The following is an 18,285-nucleotide window of genomic DNA, read 5'->3' on the forward strand; positions in this document are numbered from 1 at the left end:
AATGATTATAGAAGCAGAAGGGATCTTTTGAGCCCTGGGGCACACCAGTGTTTAGAGGTCACGAACAGGAATGGCTCCAGAAAAGGGCACCCAGAAGGAGAGGCCTGGGAAAGAGGAGAAAAACAGAAAATGGTTTCCTAGAAGCCTGGGAAAGAACACGCTTTAAGGAGGGAGTGACTAGCTGTGACAAATGCTGTTAGGAAAATGCTGTAGTCAGTTTAGGAGCGGGACCTGGGGACAGCATGGCTGCCCCCACAAGCCCACAGGGAGTCTGTGAGCTCAGGGTTGGGGAGAGGGGCAGTGCAAACAATGCAAATATGCACACGTGCACTCACACCATGCATCTCTGGCCGCACTGGCCTCTTTATCCGGGACCTGTGAGACTACGGCTGGGATACAGAGGTCTGGGAACACAGAGGTTAATTTTCGACAAGCACAGGTTCAGTGGAATTACGTGAGCAATAGCCTGATCCGAATGAGTTCGAGAGAAAGGGAGGGAATTGGGAGACGAGTGCAAACAGCACTTTCTAGGAGCTGTGTTGAAAAGGACACAGAGAAATGAGGGGTAGCCAGAGAATCATGTATAGTCAAGAGAGATCAAGAAATGATCTGGTAGAGAGGGGAGAACTGCTGGTGCACGAGGGGAGAATTACCAGAGTGACATTCTTGAGTTGATGAGAAGATATGGCGCTTGAAACAATGAGGATGGTTTGTTCACAGGACAGGGGGAGAAGGCAGAGCTTGTGTGCGGAGACAGAAACAGGCCGATGGATACCACACTGGGAGCTCAAGGAAGTTCTCCCGATGGCTTTTATTTTCTCAGTGAAATAGGAAGCAAGACCACTGCTGAGAACGAGTATGGGGGAGGAGAAGGCAGAGGTTCGAAGAAAGAGAGGAAAGGGTAAAGTGATCATCCAGAATACTGAATGGCTCATTCTTGTGTCTCCTGCAACATCTCTATTACTTCAGCAAGTATGTTCTCAGTGTCTATCATGTCTCAGAGCTAAGATAAACACCAAATGCTTCTTGAAAGAATGTGTGGCCATAGCACATCTTCAAATACATCCCAAGCATGTTTTAGATTTGGAGCTGAGTGCAGCTTGGGTAGCTTGGCAGGGTAGGAGCAGTGGTGATCCAGATTTGGAAGCCAGAAGCTCTCTTTGGGCCACTGAAGAAGTCTCCTAACTGGTTTCTTGGAAACCATTTGTTTGAGTCGTTTTCCTGAAAAACAAACTTGATCATGTCACAGCTTCCCTTTAAATCTTTCAATGAAGACTACAAGAGCTTGTGACAAATTGCTTCTAGGGAAGAAAACAGGAACATTGGGGTACAGAGGTGAGAAATTTTTCAAGTGTATCCTGTGTAGTGTTTGGAGGAAAAAAAAAAATTAACCATATGCATGTATTCACTATTCCAAAGAAAAACAAAATCCCCTCCTCAAAAAAATTTCTATGGCTTTCCACTGCCTGTAGGAGAAAGAAAATCCTCTACTAAGTCTATAATGCTCTGCATGGTATGGCCATGCCCACCTCTCCATGCTGATCTCATAATCTCTCTTCCTTTGGGTTTTCCCGACACTGCTACACTGGCCTTCCCATTCAGCTGTGCTAGACGCTTCTAGGCCTCAGAGCCTTTACACAGGCTTTCCTTTCTTCCTCACTCATTCTTACTCCCAACCTCTCCCTTCCCTTTCTTTGCCAGTAAATTTCAGTTGTCAGCTTTAACCTACTTTTCCAGGAGAGGCTCTCTTGCCTGCATCCCCGATCTACACCAGACTTGGTCAGTTCCCACACTGGATACTCCAGCAGCAAAAATTTATGAGAATCACGATGAAGTGCAATTAGCCGATCACTTTGCCCCACTACGCCCCACTACACCAGGACAGGGTCCTCTGGAGCCCAGCACAGTGTGTGGCACACAGGGGGTGCTCAATGAGTGTTAGCTGGACGAAACTATATCTCTGGCGCCTTCTCCTTCCAAAGCAGCCGCCCTCAGGGCAGATGAGGGGCAAGGAAGCCAGAGGTGGAAGGAGTCCGCGCCCAGCTATCCTTCTAGGCTTTCCCATTTAGAGACCAGCCGGGGGTGACACTACCGGTTCCTCGGTCCAGAGGGCGTGGCGGGAGAGATGGCCTGGGGTCGCACCACCAGCAGCCGTGAACGTGGTGCTCACAAGGTCGGACGGTTCAGAGACATGGTGTGATGGATCTAGCCTCCTCTAGAAGGCTGCTGGAGCCAGACGACATATTTGCCAGGTGTGAGTCCAAAAACGGCCTCTTCTGCAAGAGAGGAAGCCTGGACCACCGACTGCGGACAAAGGCTGCGAGGCAGAAAGGCCGCAACCAGCCTGGTCTCGAACTGCCGCGCGTCCAAGGCGTCAGCTGCGCTGGAACAACCCCGCACCGCCGCCCACCGGGACGAGAAAACGCGTCCCCCCCACGCCTGCGCACTCGGGGCCCTGTGCCCCGCGCACCCAGACCCCGCCCCGGGGAGGGCCCGCGCGCCCGCTCCGCCTCCCGCCTCTGCGTGCGCACCGCCTGGAGCCCGCCTCCGTGAAAGACTGCCGGGCGCATGCGGCCGGGCTGGTTCACTGGCGGCCCGGGGCCCAGCGCGCGCGTCGTACCCCTAGCTCCTTAGCTGACGGCAGGCCTGTAGGCCGGCCTCAGGTAGGCTGACTCCAGGGATCACGGGGGAACTGTTCTCCCGTGCAGGAATCGGCGGCGCGAGCTGAGCCCGGCGCGGGACAGCCACACCGCCGGTTGACAGACACCGTTTCCACCAATCAGGGTGAGGTGGCTCGCAGGCCTGACCAATGGGCTGCATGCCTAGCGGGAGTGGGGCGGGCGGCGAGGCCGGCGAGGAGCCGGCTCCCGCGCGCGGGGCCGCGTGGCCGGGAGCCGCTAGGAAGCCGGGCCGCAACGGGCGCGGGGCGGCGGGAAAGGCCGCGGGGCCGGGGCCGTGGGGGCCGGCAGTGCCCATTTCAGCGCGGCCTGGCTCGGCTGACCCGGGGGCCGGGGATGACGCGTGGGACCGGCAGGGCCGTAGAGGCGCGGGAGCCCCTCTGCTCAGCCCTCCCGGAGCCTCCCGGGCGGCCGCCGCTCGGTGGGGACCACCCCGGCCCTCGCCCCTCCGGGCCTGGCACACGGCCTCAGCCTGGCTGGCAGGCGGTTCAAGGTCCGAGACGCGCCGCCGCGTGGGGGATGGATTCGGCGGCCTGGCCACGGCCCCTCCGGCGCGCCCCGACTCCCGTGGGCGGAAGGGGCCTTGCGGCTCGCCCGCCCGCCGGGCTCCGGGTGCGGCCCCTCCGGCCCCACAGCCGGCTCGCTCCCCTCCGGGCCGCCCGGAGTGAGCATGCTGCGTTTTTAAAGAAGTTCACTACGTTTGCGTGGCACACTTAGGTCCACACTCATTATAATGTCCAGTCCTCAACAGTCCTGGTGACAGGCGATGCGGGAGATTCTCACCCCATTTTACACATGTAAGGACCCGGGCTTCGAGCAGCTTGAGTGACCTGACAGGTCTCAGTACACAAGTGGTAGGCTGGAGGTGGTTCTCAAAACATTTTTTAACAACAAAAAAGCTTTTCTTCCTTTCCATCTTTGTTGAATTCTTCTGATGCATTTTTTTTTAAGATTTTTTTATTTTTAAGTAATCTTTACACCCAGCGTGGGGCTTCACCTCAACAAACCCCCAGATCAAGAGTCGCATGCTACACCAACTGAGCCAGCTGGGCACCTTCTTTTTTTTTTTTTTTTTTTAGAATTCTTTTTTTGTTGTTTTATAAAGATTGTATTTTTAAGTAATCTCTATATCCAAGGTGGGGCTCGAACTCACAACCCCGACATCAAGAGTCGCTTGCTCTACTTACATAGCTGGCCGGGGGCGTCTGATGCATCTTAATTTATGTTCTGTGCTCAAAAACCTTCTGATGTGTCCATTGCCTTCAGAATAAAGTTCAGATAGGACACTCAAGTTTCCCCATAATTTGGTCCCTTGCTTATATTTCCAACTTCTTTCCCACTGTCTTCCGCCTATGTCTCCCTGTCTCTTTTCTTGGCCCTACCTCTGTTTTCTATAGATGGCCTTCACCTTCCTGTTCACTCTGTTCCCTTCCCCATGCTTTATGTCTTACAGTGAGTCCACTGCAAGTCTCTGGTCAACAAAGCAGGAGCCTTCTGGATCCTCTCCCTGCCTCAGTTTCTCACACCTTCTTCTGCTGGGCCATGATCTATACCTTGGTCTTGTCACTGAAAGCTTTCAGCTCTCTCTTCTCCAAGTATGCCTTTCATATGTTGTCCCTGTTTCCCACCATCACTGGATTACTCATTTATTTGTAAATGTTTTTTTCTCTAACTGGACTGCCAGCAGCTTGAGTTATGAGCCCAGATCTGATTAAGTTTTGGGGTCTCTGCTCTTCCCATAGGCAGCCTGAGGTGATGATCTCTGAAAATGGTTCGCTATTCACTTGACCCAGAAAATCATGCAAATCAGGAGGTTCAAATCTTTGTGTTTACCTTAACACACGTGAAACTGCTCAGGCCACCAAGGGTATGCATATCCAAAAAGACACCAAGTATCTGAAGGATGTCACTTTGCAGATGTGACGTGTGCCACTCTGTTGCTACAATGGTGGAGTTGGTAGCTGTGCCCAGGTCAAACGGTGGGGCTGCACACCGGGTCACTGGCCCAAAAAGAGTGCTGAATTTTTACTGCACATACTTAAAAATGCAGACAGTGATGCTGAACTTAAGGGTTTAGAGGTGACAGAGTAGTGTCCCCCCTCAGTGTCGTCATTGAGCACATCAAGGTGAACAGAAGCCCCAGGATGTGGTGTAACAGGGCTTATGGTTGGATTAACACATACATGGACTCACCCTGCCACATTGAGTTGGTCCTTCCTGAGAAAGAGCAGATTGTCCTTAATCCAGAAGAGGAGGTTGCACAGAAGAAAAAGATCCCAGAAGAAACTGAAGAAACAAAAACTTAACAGCCTGGTAGGAAATTCTGCATAAAATAAATGCAAATAAAACTAAGAAAAAAAGAAAAAAATCTTGTGGTCCCCAAAGTGTGTAGCACAGTAGCACCTACATGGGGGGGTGGGGTCGGTCACTCATCAGTGTGAGTGAGTGTGTCCTGTCAGCCTCTCCCACCCGGTCTTTGAGCACAGTGGAATCTTTACTGCCAGGCACTGGGGGAGGCTGCAGGAATCTCCCCTCAAGAGAGCTGTTACCCTCTTAAGTAAAATTGGGGCAAATCAAATGCAAATGGATGAGAAGAGTCTTCTGGAAAAGTAACGTGCTCCATAACCCACTCGGACTTTCTAGGAACACCTAAAATTGAGTCTGAGACCGGTTATAGTGTCAGGGATATACCTGATTAGAACACATCTAAAATGTAGCCACGTCTAATATTCATGTGCCACTAAGGAGCCATTTGACTGTGAGGTGACAAAAGTAGTATTCTCCCCCTCGAATATTAGGGAGTTGGGGTCAAATTAGTTTGGGAAAACTGTATACTGTATACCCATTTGGGGAGCTCACAGTGTGCATTAACTTATTAAAGGCTACTGGAGGTCTGGCATTAAACCAACTGACTGTTTAACAGCATTTCTCTGATTTATATGTCTGTAAAAGGCTTTATGGGAACCCCATATACATTTTGCAGAAACCAGGGAGCACGCTTTTGGACATGCTGTAACAGGATAGAAAGAGCAAGTCATGGTCTGGGTGTCTTCCTTGCTATCCAAGGGGGAAGTCCTTTTGAGCATTCTTACTTTGCCAAGTGTATTCGTTCCTGCCTTGGGGAGGAGTCGGGCAGGGGAATGCTTGAAGCCGAACCCCCCAGGTTCCTTGTTCCTTTCTTAGCTTATTTTTATTATAATTTGGCTTCACATGAAGTGTTCCCGGAGGAGGAAAATGTCCTGACCATGCCAAAGCAAGCATTCTCTTCTACTTGGAGATTGTCACAATCTCCACATTTGGATTTACCGACCAAGCGATGTGTCTGGGCCTCTGAAGCTAGGGGCCAAGTGATGAATTCTCCCTGGCAAGCCTGTTGCGTTCGCCTCACGTCGTGCCTCCGTCACTCCTGCCTCCATCCACTCCTTTATTTCTCACCACATCTGTTTCCTCCTCCCTGGACACAGCTGCGCGGCTCGTTGGATTTAATCGAATCTGTACTCTCTTTGAGTCCTCTGCCCATTATGTGCTTCAGGCTGGTTTGGTATCTGATGTTCTTTTCCTCCAGTATATACAGTTTCTCCTCACGGCACACCTGGGTGAGATTGCTGACAAGGAGTAAGTTGTTAACAGGAGACAACGACCTCTAATTAAAGGATTTTTAGGCTTCATTGCAACTCCTTTTAAACGTTGAAGTTCCTTTATTCTGTCTTCCAAAACCTGAAGAAGCTGTGTTTTCTTGCTGATACATTGTAGGTTAGCCAGAGACGTTCTGTCTTTTCGTGGGCAATCGGAGTGCTCATCCAAGGTTGAAATCTTTTTTTCTTCCCGTGCAGGGTAAATAATGAGGTGCCTGCTTCCGTACCCCAGGGTCCGGTGGTTATGTCAACCAGCATTTGGGGCATAACGTTTTTATCAACAGAGCTGTTTTTAAATTTTTACATTTTGTTTTTTATTAGGTTGTCTCTCAAGGTTGTTAGTTGTCAAAGCTTTAAACAAAAGCTGCATTATTAGACTAGCAAGTTGTTTTTCAACTCCTGTTTGACTAAAGCCATTCAGTGATCCCAAGGAGTGTTTGTTAGGGTCCCACAGAACAACCTTCTGGAGTCGTGTGGCCGAGAGGGAAACAGGCTCCTGGAGGATGCAGAGCTAGCCTTTGAACTGAGATATGTGTGCTTTGTGGAGATCTGGCTTACTTGTAATTTTTCCTTCTCCCACTCCCAGGTCAAAAAGTAAAATGAAGTACATTCTAGTTACTGGTGGTGTTATATCAGGAATCGGAAAAGGAATCATTGCCAGCAGCGTGGGCACAATACTGAAGTCATGCGGTTTACACGTAACTTCAATTAAGATTGACCCATACATTAACATTGATGCGGGAACATTCTCTCCCTATGAACATGGTAAGCACAATGCATTTCTTTCTTTTATTAAAATAATAATTGTGGAGTAGGTGGAAGAACAGGGTCAGCCCTTGGAAATTGTGTGTATTTTGCATAACGTAACTTGCATTTTCTGCCTTCCAGAAAGGTCCTTGGTGTAGCAGAATTTGCTTTTCTCACCTAGACAGAGAGGAAGCAGAAATCTAAACAGGCAATGTAGCGATCAGAGTCTAGAGGTTTCTGTAATAGAAACCTCTGTCTGAGGGGGAAAAGAAAAGAAGACCTTTCTTCCTTTCCCATTTTTGAGCTCGTCTCCTATTGTGATGGTAAGAATGAACCATCGTGGGCAAAACTTCTAGAACGATGTTTCAAGGAATGAACACTAAACAAAGGAATGGGGGAAACTTTGAGTTTCACAACTTTGTTTGGGACTAAAGTGTAGGCCAGATGTTGGTTTTTTCTAATCAACAGGACCTTAATATCCGGTGTGAGTTCTGAAGGAAATCATGCTTTTTATCCCGTCTGAAACCTTTTTCTGCTCAAGTAGGAGGCTTTATTGAAAGTTCTTTCTCTTTGGGCAGCAGACCCCATACTCCTGTAAAGCTCCCTATATCCGTGGCCCTGGAGGCTGTTTTCCTTCCGCCCCATGGTTTCTCGTTACTTCCTGATTCAGACGGAGCTTGTTGGTAGACTGGAAGTATGCTATTACCTTTTGGAGAATGGTTGGTGATTTTTCTTTCTTTTGTGTCATATTTAGTTTTCTAGAAATAAATTTGTCTGCTTCACATCAAGGTAATGCAGACGTTTCTATCCGCGTATTTACATTTTGAGACTCATGTTTACCCTGACGTATGTTTTTCACTTACCCTGACCACGTGTGCTGTTCATCACAGGTGAGGTTTTTGTGCTGGATGATGGTGGGGAAGTCGACCTTGACCTGGGGAACTATGAGCGCTTCCTTGACATCCGCCTCACCAAGGACAACAATCTGACCACTGGAAAGATCTACCAGTATGTCATTAACAAGGAACGCAAAGGAGATTACTTGGGGAAAACCGTCCAAGGTAAAACTGGATTTGCCTTCAAGGTGTAAAAAATCTTAACCAGTTTGCTTTCTCTTGTGTGCAGAAATTTACTTTCTATGCAATTTCAGCCTGAAAGTGTCAAGGTATTGTTACTGACATATGCCTTTGGTTGAAAATTCAGAGCTGTATGGCTGTTTACTCAAAAAAATCGCGTGAGGAAACCCCCTGCCGCTCTGTGAATGGCACTGGAGCTGTGAGCCCCTCGAAGGATGTGAGTCCAGAGGGCTGCTGTTTTTATGCGTGAGGAGTATGTTGTTGAAGGCAGCTAGGTCAGGGCAGCAAGCCGGATGGTGTGTATATGTCATGCATCTGGGGCTGATTTCAACAGTGGTAGGAAGAGAAGGTTCTTTGTGCATAGTGGTCTGCAGGCATGGGTGCACGTGGGCCTGGGGGAGTTGGAGAGGCGGGGCTCCAGTCCTCCTGCACCCTCAGAGCCAGCCAGCTTCACTTGTGTCTGTCTGTTGCCCTGGAGTTCTCCACCACGTTCACTTGGGAAAATTGCCACTCTTGAAAGGTGGGGTTGGGAAACCACTGGTCTAGTGTAATGGCGGAAGTCCAAATTGGGAGGGTGGGGTGCTGAAAAGTGTCTTGTCTCTGAGTTATGAGAGTGAATCTCTTGGCTTAAGACCTCGCTGAACTGAAAGCCGAGGGTCACACTGACAGCCAGCTCTAGTCTGGGGCCGCCCTGGTCCGATTCGGAGCGCACGGGGTCATGTTTAGATTGTAGCCCTGCCACTTACCAGCTTTGTGAACACAGGCAGATTGCTGAACCTCTTTGGGATCTGGTTCCCTTTTCTGTCAAACCAAGATAATACCTGCCCTTCCTGATTGTTGGGAGGGCAAGAAAGTCTCTCTGAGTTCCTGACACATAGAAGGGGGATCAATTAGGAATTAGGATGATCTCGATCAGTTTGTTGTTCTAGGCCTCCAGTGTATTCATTCGTGTATGCATTCATTCGTCACATATTTCTTGAATACTCAACTGTGGTCACACCCTCCCTGGCACTGGGGCTACGTGATGAACAAGACCAGCGAGACTGTCGCCCCCACGGAGGCCAGCGTGTGGGAGACACAAAACAAACTGATGAAACAAGATGTCTGATGAGAGCTGTGAAGGAAGTAAATAGTGAGAAGAGAGAGTGCATGGGGACAGCCTGTTTGGACAGGTGCTTAGGGGGAGTCTCCACGAGGGGGCATTTGCCCTGAGAGGCTGGCCGGGGGCCTGTGGAGGAGGGGGCAGAGCCCGCACAGGGGCTCAGGCTGTGGGCGCTCCGGCAGGGAGGTCGGGGGGGGGGGGGGGGGGCCCTGCAGCCAGGTTACACAGGATCTTCTGGGCCATGGCCGCAGAGTTTGGATTTTACTCAAGAGCATTGGGAAGCCATTGAAGAGTTTAAAACAGGGGAAGGGGGAGCTCTGTTTTGCATTTTTAAAAGATCCTGTTGGCTGCTGAGTGTGGAGTAGATAATGAATAGCCTTGTGCCTGAGGCCCTGCTGGTTAAACAGGCAGGAAGTTAAACAGTAATCCCTGCCCCTGAGGAGCTTGCCTCCTGAGTCCTACAACGAGGATTTTAACAAGTGTTGAGCGGTAGCTGGCTTTACCGAGGGGCACTGGCCCGTGAGGCACTCTGCTCAGCATTTTACCAGTGGTGTCGCATAAAATTCCCACAACTTTGAAGTAGAAACTGTTACTTCCACTGAGCGGGTAGGGAAATTGAGCTTAATAGTTAAGTGATTCACTCAAGGATCGGGACCTGATGAGTGGCAGAACTGAGGTATGAATCCAGACATTCTGGCCCCAGAGGCTGCGCTCCTGACCACCCTGCCCTCCCGTACTGTCTCTTACCCCGGGGCTGTTTATCCTTTGGTACGCTGGAACATCCTGGAACAGGGGCCTGGAAAGCACCCCGTGTGAAGTGGCTGCCTTCAGCAGTAAGTGGTGCGGGGGTGCAGCCGGGGTAGTCTCTGCACAGGGTATAAGGGCTCTGAGTGGGTTCCGGACACACTCTTGGCCTTACCCTCTTGTGCGTCCAGCCACAACTTGGAAACCTGGAAAGGAGGCCGCGGGGAGTGTGAGCCCAGAGATTTTTAAATGCCATTTAAGAGTGGTCTCAACAGGGGCGCCTGGGGGGGCTCAGCCGGTTAAATCATCTGCCTTCGGCTCGGGTCATGATCTCAGGGTCCTGGGATCGAGCCCCACATTGGGCTCCCTGCTCAGCGGAGAGTCTGCTTCTCCTTCTCCCTCTCTTCCTTCCCCCTGCTCGTGCACTTGCTCTCTCTCTCTCTCTCTCTCTCTCAAGTAAGTAAACACATCTTAAAAAAGTGGTCTCAACAATATTTTTATGACCCTATCACTACTCTAGGCCAAGACTGCGGCACGTAAGCGTGTCTGCCTCCAGGGCACCTGGGTGGCTCAGTCGTTAAGCGTCTGTCTTCAGCCCAGGCCCTTGATCCCAGGACCCTGGGATCGAGTGCCGCGTCTGGCTCCCTGCTGAGCAGGGAGCCTGCTTCTCTCCCCCTGCTTGTGTTCCCTCTCTCACTGTCTCTTTCTCTGTCAAATAAATAAATAAAATCTTAAAAAAAAAAAGTGTGTCTGCCTGCACCAGTGCTGACAGAAAAGTGTAAGGTATGTATTTCTTTTCTCTTTTCCAGTTGTTCCTCACATCACAGATGCAATCCAGGAGTGGGTCATGAGACAGGCATTAATACCTGTGGATGAAGATGGCCTGGAACCTCAAGTGTGTGTCATTGAGGTTTGTATGAGTCTTTTCTCACCAAATGTACACATTCACCTCCTTAGTCTACCATCAGCACCTGATAAGACAGTGCCCCATGAGGCCCTTGACCCTCCTCACTGCAGTGGGGCAGGTTTGGGCACAGTGCTAGTTATGGGAGTGGCCACAACATCGAAAGCAGTCCTCCGTGCAAGCGATTGTCCTCTTCAGCCTGTGTACATTTGCTCACTGTGGACTGTCCCAGGAAGGGCGGCCGGACACATTTTCCTCTGTCTCTTGAGAACGTCAGCTGACCTTCAGCTCTCCTCTGATAGGAACGTTCATCTCTCTGAAGGAGCCCCAGTGCTTTCAGTTTCTTTATACCTGTTCTGCCTGCTGGTCCTAGCTGTTGGATCTGTGTTCCTACAGAAATAGGGACTCAGAAATTCCAGCAGTTTGTTTATAACGGATACTTTTTCATACAAAAGTTATTTACGGCTAACTAAGTAGATCAGATTTTGGTTCCTTTTCTTCGTTACTTTGCATAAATAAAATTTCTAGTGTATCTTTCACCTGATCTTTTTCTTGGCCAGATCTATAACCTTGGGGTATGGAGAGCCTGTCCAGAAAAGTAACCTTTCAGCATAAGAAAATGTCAGTTACTGCCAAGTGATTTAGCCGGGCGCAGAGAGTCCACATTTTGCTGTTTCTGATCACCGGGCTGAGATGATGAGGTGCATTTGTTAGAAAACTAAAGCACGAGAGGAACCTTTAGTGCTTGACCTCTACAATAACTTTGTTCTTGTAGCTCGGTGGAACGGTGGGAGATATAGAAAGCATGCCCTTTATTGAAGCCTTCCGTCAGTTCCAGTTCAAGGTCAAGAGAGAGAACTTTTGTAATATTCACGTCAGTCTCGTTCCTCAGGTAAGGCACTCGAGTTTTACTTTGGGGGGATGGAGAAGAAAGAGAAGACGATGGCTTTCATCCCTTACCTGTTTTAGATACGTGAGGTGCAGGGAATAAAGATCTTCTTTGTGAATTTAAAATGATTTGTAATCATACTTTTTTGAAAAGATCAGATGGAAAACGTTTAGAAGATTAGCCAGGGAAGTTGCATCTGAAGATGGTGGGTTGAAAATGTCCATTGTCTCTACTACATGGTGAAACCTTGCTATAATTAGAGTAAAGGGAATTTTTTTTTCTTTTAAAGAGAAACACAAAGATAGATAATATGAAGGAGTCAGTGGGAACGAAACATGGGAACATGTAGAAAGTGAAGTAGCGGACATGGGAGAGCAGAGTTGTGAGCCTGTAGCAGGGCCGGCTGAGAAGTAGCCCTGTTTGCCCTGCACAACCCCCAAAGGCTCAGGAAGGGGCAGCGCCGGGTGCACTGGGGGGCTGGGGGGCAGCTCATGATAACTGCTATTTGAGAAGCAGCTAGAACCCAGCATCTCCTTCTCTAATGTGCACACTTGGACCTTTCCCACCTTGGCAGAAGACTGAAGCTTTTTCTCTGGAGAGGGATTCTAGATGTGCAGATACTAGCAATAGTTAAGAGGGGTAATACTGAAGTAAAACCATGGGGGTAAGCGCACTTTAATGCTGTTGGGACACCCTGCTTTCTTCTGCCATTCAGTTCCCAGAATCATCACAGCCAGGCTTGGACTGTCCACGTGAAGTTCACGATGGGGTCTCTGACTAGCCCAGGAGAAAACGCTCTGCCCTCAGAGGCTCCCCAGTGAAATAGTGAGGACCCCAGGGTCCTCCCGCCCACTCACTCAGAACTTCCAGTTAGCTTTTAAATGTCAGCTGGTGGCCAATGATCACCAGACATTTGGAGAAAGCACCTAGATGCGCAAGAAATCAAAACCGCAGGACAAAGGGGAACTCACAGAAAATTTCGGCTCCAGAGGAAGCCGGAAACTTAGAAACCAGAACAACCTGTCATTAATGTCCTCAGAGAGTCAAAGGGGAGATAAACTGCATTCATGAAATAAAATTTGGATACCCTAAGAAGGGGGCATTCAGAGAACAGAAAAGAGTTCTTGGAAATGAAAAATGGGATAGCAGGAATGAAAAACTTGAGAGAAAGAAGGTGGAGGAACTAACCTAGGAAGTACCCAAGAAGATCAAGAGAGAGGAAATGGGAGAGCAGGGGTAAGAGAATGAGAGGACTGGGCTAGAATTTCCAGAAAATACTAGAGAAACAGAGAGGGACGAGTCATCAGAACCAAGGGTCAGCATACTGTGCCCACAAGGCCAGATCAGCCCACCCCGTTTTTGCAGATAAAGTTGTATGGAAATACAGCCGTGCCCACCTGTTTATGTGTTGTCTATGGCGGCTTCTGTATTCAAACAGCAGAGTTCGAGTCCTTGTGACAGACTGTATGGCCCATAAAACCTAAAGTACTCATTACCTGGCCTACAGGAAAAGTTTTCTGATCCTTTGATCTAAATAATTCAAGGAGATTTCAGGATGTTAGTTTCTAGATTGAAAGGACCCACTGAATGCCCAGCATATACTGAATGGGAAATGACCCACAGCAAGGCACATCACTGTGAAATTTCATAATCATGGGGCAGATATTCTAAAAGGCTGTAAAGAGAAAAACCAAGAATTAGTAAGGCGTTACACTTTCTAAGCAGCAATACTAGAAGCTAGAAGACAGTGAAGCTATTTCCTTACAAGTGCTCAGGGAAAAATGCTTTCCAGCCTAGAATTCTGTACCCAGCAAATCTGGGAAGTGTGAGAAGAGAATAGAGATAATTTAGTACTTACGAAACTCAGCATGCCAAGAAAACAGAAGAGAAACACCAACCAAGAAAAACAAACCAAATTTGGACAGAAAGGAAAAGTATGGTGCATGGTTTACGATGGGCAGGATTTAAATACTCAAACGCACGTAACACTGGAGAGATAACCATGAGATGGGCTGTAGGCACAGGACAGGTGCTTATGTAGTAGAGAGGGTTCCTCCTCTATCTAACAGGGGAATCAATAGGAAATGTCTCAAACTACATGTCAAGAAGTAGCATGAAACATACCAGAAGGATCATTTAAGAGTGGGAGAGTGGCTCCCCTGGGGTTTGGGGAAGGGGAGGGGCTCAGTGGGCGCCAGTACCACTGTCGTTCGGACGGGCCTTGTGGAACTGTCTGACTCTAAAATACATGTACACGTGCCTTTGACAAAAATGCAAACAATTAGACACTGATCAATAAAAGGGGTTCAGAGAAAATTCACGCTGAAAATTCTTTATCCTAGAGAAAGGAACTTTTTTTTCCCTTTTGTAAAATAGCCAAGTTCAACAGGGGAGCAGAAGACCAAACCCACCCAGAATAGCGTTCGGGAGCTCAGAGGGCTTGGGCTTTCTCCGGATCTGGTAAGATTTTATGATTCCCTGGTTTCAGCGTGATCTTTTTTTTTTTTTTTAAAGATTTTATTTATTTATTTGAGAGAGAATGAGAGATAGAGAGCACGAGAGGGAAGAGGGTCAGAGGGAGAAGCAGACTCCCAGCTGAGCGGGGAGCCCGATGTGGGACTCGATCCTGGGACTCCAGGATCATGACCTGAGCCGAAGGCAGTCGCTTAACCAACTGAGCCACCCAGGTGCCCCTCAGCGTGATCTTGTATGCCTAATTAAATCTGTGTACCATGTGACTTCACTTATATGGAATCGAAAAAACAAAACAAACAAAAACCAGAAACAGACCGATAAAGACAGAGAACAGACTGGTGGTTGGCAGAGGGGAGGGGGTGGGGGGAGGGAGGAATGGGAGCCGCAGACTTCCGGTTAGTGAGCATGGCATAGGGTATAGAGTCCGATGGCTGGGTTTTGCTCCTGAAACCCATGTAACATCGTGTGTCAACTATACTTCAGTTAAAAAAAAAAAAAAAAAAAAGATAAAACAGAGGAAGGAGGGAAGGAAGGAAGGGAATGAATGAATGAATGAATGAATGTATGTATGTATGTATGTATGTATGTCTGCTCCCCGGCAGATAAGACCTTTGTTTTGTTGGCATGCTTTTCGATGATGCTGGGGAAATGGTTAGTGCTTTGAGCCTCACGGGCATGCATGAGGTCGTGCCTTGTCTCCCCTCTGCGTCCATCATTCCCTGTCCCTTCCCTCCTACCCAAGCCTTTACCTGAGGAAAACCCCAGTTGGTTCCTGTAGTTCGTGATCTGCGTGTTCATCTGCACCGCCACCCTCTTACGTTTCTCCAGCGTGGGATTTTAGGAATTTCAGTTTTGAAAACAGGTCCTGTTTTCATAGTTGGCCTGCATTGTGCTGGAGTTAACATTTTCATCCGGCTTCATGGGGTGATGTCTATTTTCATTTCAGTCAGGAAAAAACCCCAGCTCCATAATCCCTTTCTTCTGTCTGAATGTCTTCCTTTGTTTACTGCCAGGTTGTGTGCAGGTGCTCAAATCCTCTCGACACGTCAGTGAAAGAGAAAATCTCGATGTTCTGCCACGTCGAACCTGAACAAGTAAGTCGAAATTCCATCTTCTCGTCAGTCGTGGTTTGCTTCTGGTTATCCTGAGGTCTCTTAGCCACTTGGCTTCACGAAGCTTGCTGCTTATTTCACAGTTCGAGACAGTAGGCTGTTCCCTGGAACTGATGCTGTTGGTCTGTGGTTTTCTGGACATACTTGACTTCTCCGGTCTCTTCTCTCCCACTCCTTGTGCCCTTCGCTCCAGCCACACTGCATGGTGTCCCCTCCCTGTTGGGCTGGCTGTCTCCTAATCATTTTCATCCTCCAGGCCTCAGTCGGGACACAGTGTTGTCCTAGAAGCTTTACCTGTCAGACTGCCTCCCCCTCAGACCTCAAGGTTCATCCTTCTTGGGCAACCTGTGTGTCTCACAGGTGCTGGTGGTGGGCCTGTTACACTGCCCCTCAGAGAGAGAGAGAGAGAGAGAGTGTGTTGGTGTGTGTGTGTGTTGGTGTGTGGTGTGTGTGTGTGTGTGTGTGTGTGTATGTGTATCCCCGTCCGTGTTTGTCTCTACTCGTAGACTTAGCTTCTTGAAGGCAGGGACCACTTCATTCAGCTTTATATTCCTGGTGCCTAGTGTCTAAGGTGGCATTGGCTCTAAACCTATTTTAGTCTTTTCCGTCACATGTCCTCATGGAGGGTACCTATTAAATAGGGAATTCAAAAATTTGGGACCTGTTCTATGTCCAGTGTGGGGCACGGTCGGGAAGGCCTGGTGTATGACTGCGGGTCAGTCAGGTTGGCTGAAGGAGAGGAGCAGGGAAGTTGAGGTCCAGGAATTTGTGATTAGGCTGTGAATGGTTTGCTTTGCTGCTGGGTTACTGAGGATCAGGAGATGAAGCAGGAGAGCCCGACTGGCCTAAGGAGGAGAGAAGGAAGGAGCAGTGTTGACATAAGAGCAGTTCATTTATGAGACTACAGGGGATATGGAAGCGAGGGTCGTTAAAGTCACTGGCACTGAAGTGAAGAGAGCAGGACAGCCTCTGACCCCCCATCTCTGCGAGCACTCAAGTGTCTGGGTGTGAGCGTGGCCCGGGGCCTGAGATCAGTGTTCCTAGTGTGCTTCCCAAGCTGGGAGCTCTCTTAGGAATTCTGCTTCCTGCCAAATACAGATCTTTGACTTAACGATGGGCTAAGTCCCAGGAAACCTGTTGTGAGCTGAAAATATCCTGAGTCGAAAATGCACGAACACACCTAGCCTACTTTAAATGTGCTCAGAAGACTTACATTAGCCTACAGGAGGCAGGATCGTCTAACACAAAGCCTGTTTTACAATAAAGTATTGACTGTCTTGTGTCATTCATCGAACACTGTACTGGAAGTGGAAAACAGAGTGGTTGTATGGGTACAGAACAAAGCATATTGGTTGTTTACCCTGGTGATGGTGGGGCTGACTGGAGGCTTCGGCTTGCTGCTGCGGCCCCACATCATGAGAGAGTGAACGGCCTATTGCTAGCCTGGGAAAAGACCAAAATTCAAAATGCAGAGTACCCTTTCTACCAAATGTGTGGTGTTGTCACACCATCCTAAAGCAGACATTGTAAGTCGGGAGCTATCTGGATGTAGAGCATCAGAATAATTTCATTGTTAGGAACAACCTTCTTAGGCATTTCATTTATTTCAGGTATTTCTATCCTAGTAAGTGAAGGTAATTCAATTCTGTGATAGGATAGGTTATAAAAAAATGCTATTAAAAATGTGACAGGTGTTTCTAGATTTAAGTTTGAATTGCAAATCTTTCGCCTATTTTTTGAGTTGCTTATCTTACTGAGTTATAGGAAAATTCTGTATATTCTGAATAATAGTCTTTTGTCAGATATATGATTTGCACATTTTTCTCCAAGTCCATGGCTTGTCTTACCTTTTTAATGCTATCTTTTGGAGCACAAAAGCTTTTACATTCTGATGAACTCCAGTTTATCCATTTTTCTCTTTATAGGTTGTGCTTTTGGTACCCTGTCCAAGAACTCCCATTTAACAAAAAGATTTGGTGTTTTCTTCTAAAAGGTTTATAATTTTAGGTCTTATATTTAGGCCTGGGATCCATTGTGAGTTAACTTTTATGGATAGCAGCTTTCTAATAAAAGTTGAAATTCGTCTTTCTGCTTGTGGATAGCCAGTTGCTCCAACTGCTTTCGTTGGAAAGACTGTCCTTCAATAGTAATCTGTAATTTTTTTTTTTTATTAAAGGTGCTTTTTTAAGATTTCTTTATCTTTGTAAAGTTTTTTTTCTAGGATTATTTATAGTTATTCATAATTTTTGCAACTATATGAATGGCATATTTTTAAAAATGACATTTCCTAGGAGCCCCTAGGAAAAGTTGAGCGTCTGACTCTTGATCTCAGCTCAGGTCTTGTTCTCAGGGTCATGAGTTCAAGCCCCATGTTGGGCTCCACGCTGGGCATGGAGCCTACTTAAAAAAGAAATTACATTTTCTAATTAGATATAACCCATGTATAGGAACCCTGCTGACTTCTGCTCATTGATCTCAAGCCTAGCAGCCTTGCTGAAATTCTGCTAGTTCTGTTTGTTTACATGTAAATTCTAAGAGTTTTTGTGGATAAGGAATAAAACTCTATGCAGTTCTTGGCAGTCGTTTCTTATTTTCCAGTTCGTATGTATGTATATATATGTGTGTGTGTGTGTGCGCGCGTGTATGTTTCTTATTTAATCGTAATGGGTAACATCTCTAGTACATTACTGAATAGATGTAGTGATAGTGGCCAGTTTTGCCTTGTCTCAGACTTTATAAAGATTAAGCATTAATATTAAATATTGAGAACCAAATGATGTTTGCTGTGGGCTTTTTTTTTTTCTTTATGTTTTTCACATTTTCCCTGATAGTCCTAATTCACCAAGAATTTTTACTATGGATTGGTTTTGAATTTTTATTAGCTCTTCATCCACTGAGGCGACTTTTTTTTCCTTTTTTAATC

At 47.7% G+C, this 18,285-nt stretch overlaps 1 protein-coding gene across 2 annotated transcripts in view; it reads left to right on the top strand.

Annotated features, from left to right (window-relative positions):
• Nucleotides 1-2,546: 2,546 nt before the first annotated feature.
• The window catches only part of CTPS1 (CTP synthase 1), a 30,689-nt gene continuing 14,950 nt past the window's right edge, over nt 2,547-18,285 (top strand). The window contains exons 1-7 of one of the 2 annotated variants that reach the window (XM_027567769.1): nt 2,547-2,784; nt 6,900-7,078; nt 7,951-8,121; nt 10,792-10,892; nt 11,662-11,778; nt 14,152-14,235; nt 15,264-15,344. In XM_027567769.1, the coding sequence (XP_027423570.1) occupies nt 6,913-7,078; nt 7,951-8,121; nt 10,792-10,892; nt 11,662-11,778; nt 14,152-14,235; nt 15,264-15,344 (720 nt within the window). In that variant the 5' untranslated portion in view covers nt 2,547-2,784; nt 6,900-6,912. Of the gene's footprint in view, nt 2,785-6,899; nt 7,079-7,950; nt 8,122-10,791; nt 10,893-11,661; nt 11,779-14,151; nt 14,236-15,263; nt 15,345-18,285 lie in introns of those variants that run through there. The other variant, XM_027567759.2, reaches the window with a different exon arrangement.

Source organism: Zalophus californianus, chromosome 4 (assembly GCF_009762305.2).
Source record: "Zalophus californianus isolate mZalCal1 chromosome 4, mZalCal1.pri.v2, whole genome shotgun sequence".
Lineage (NCBI taxonomy): Eukaryota > Metazoa > Chordata > Mammalia > Carnivora > Otariidae > Zalophus > Zalophus californianus.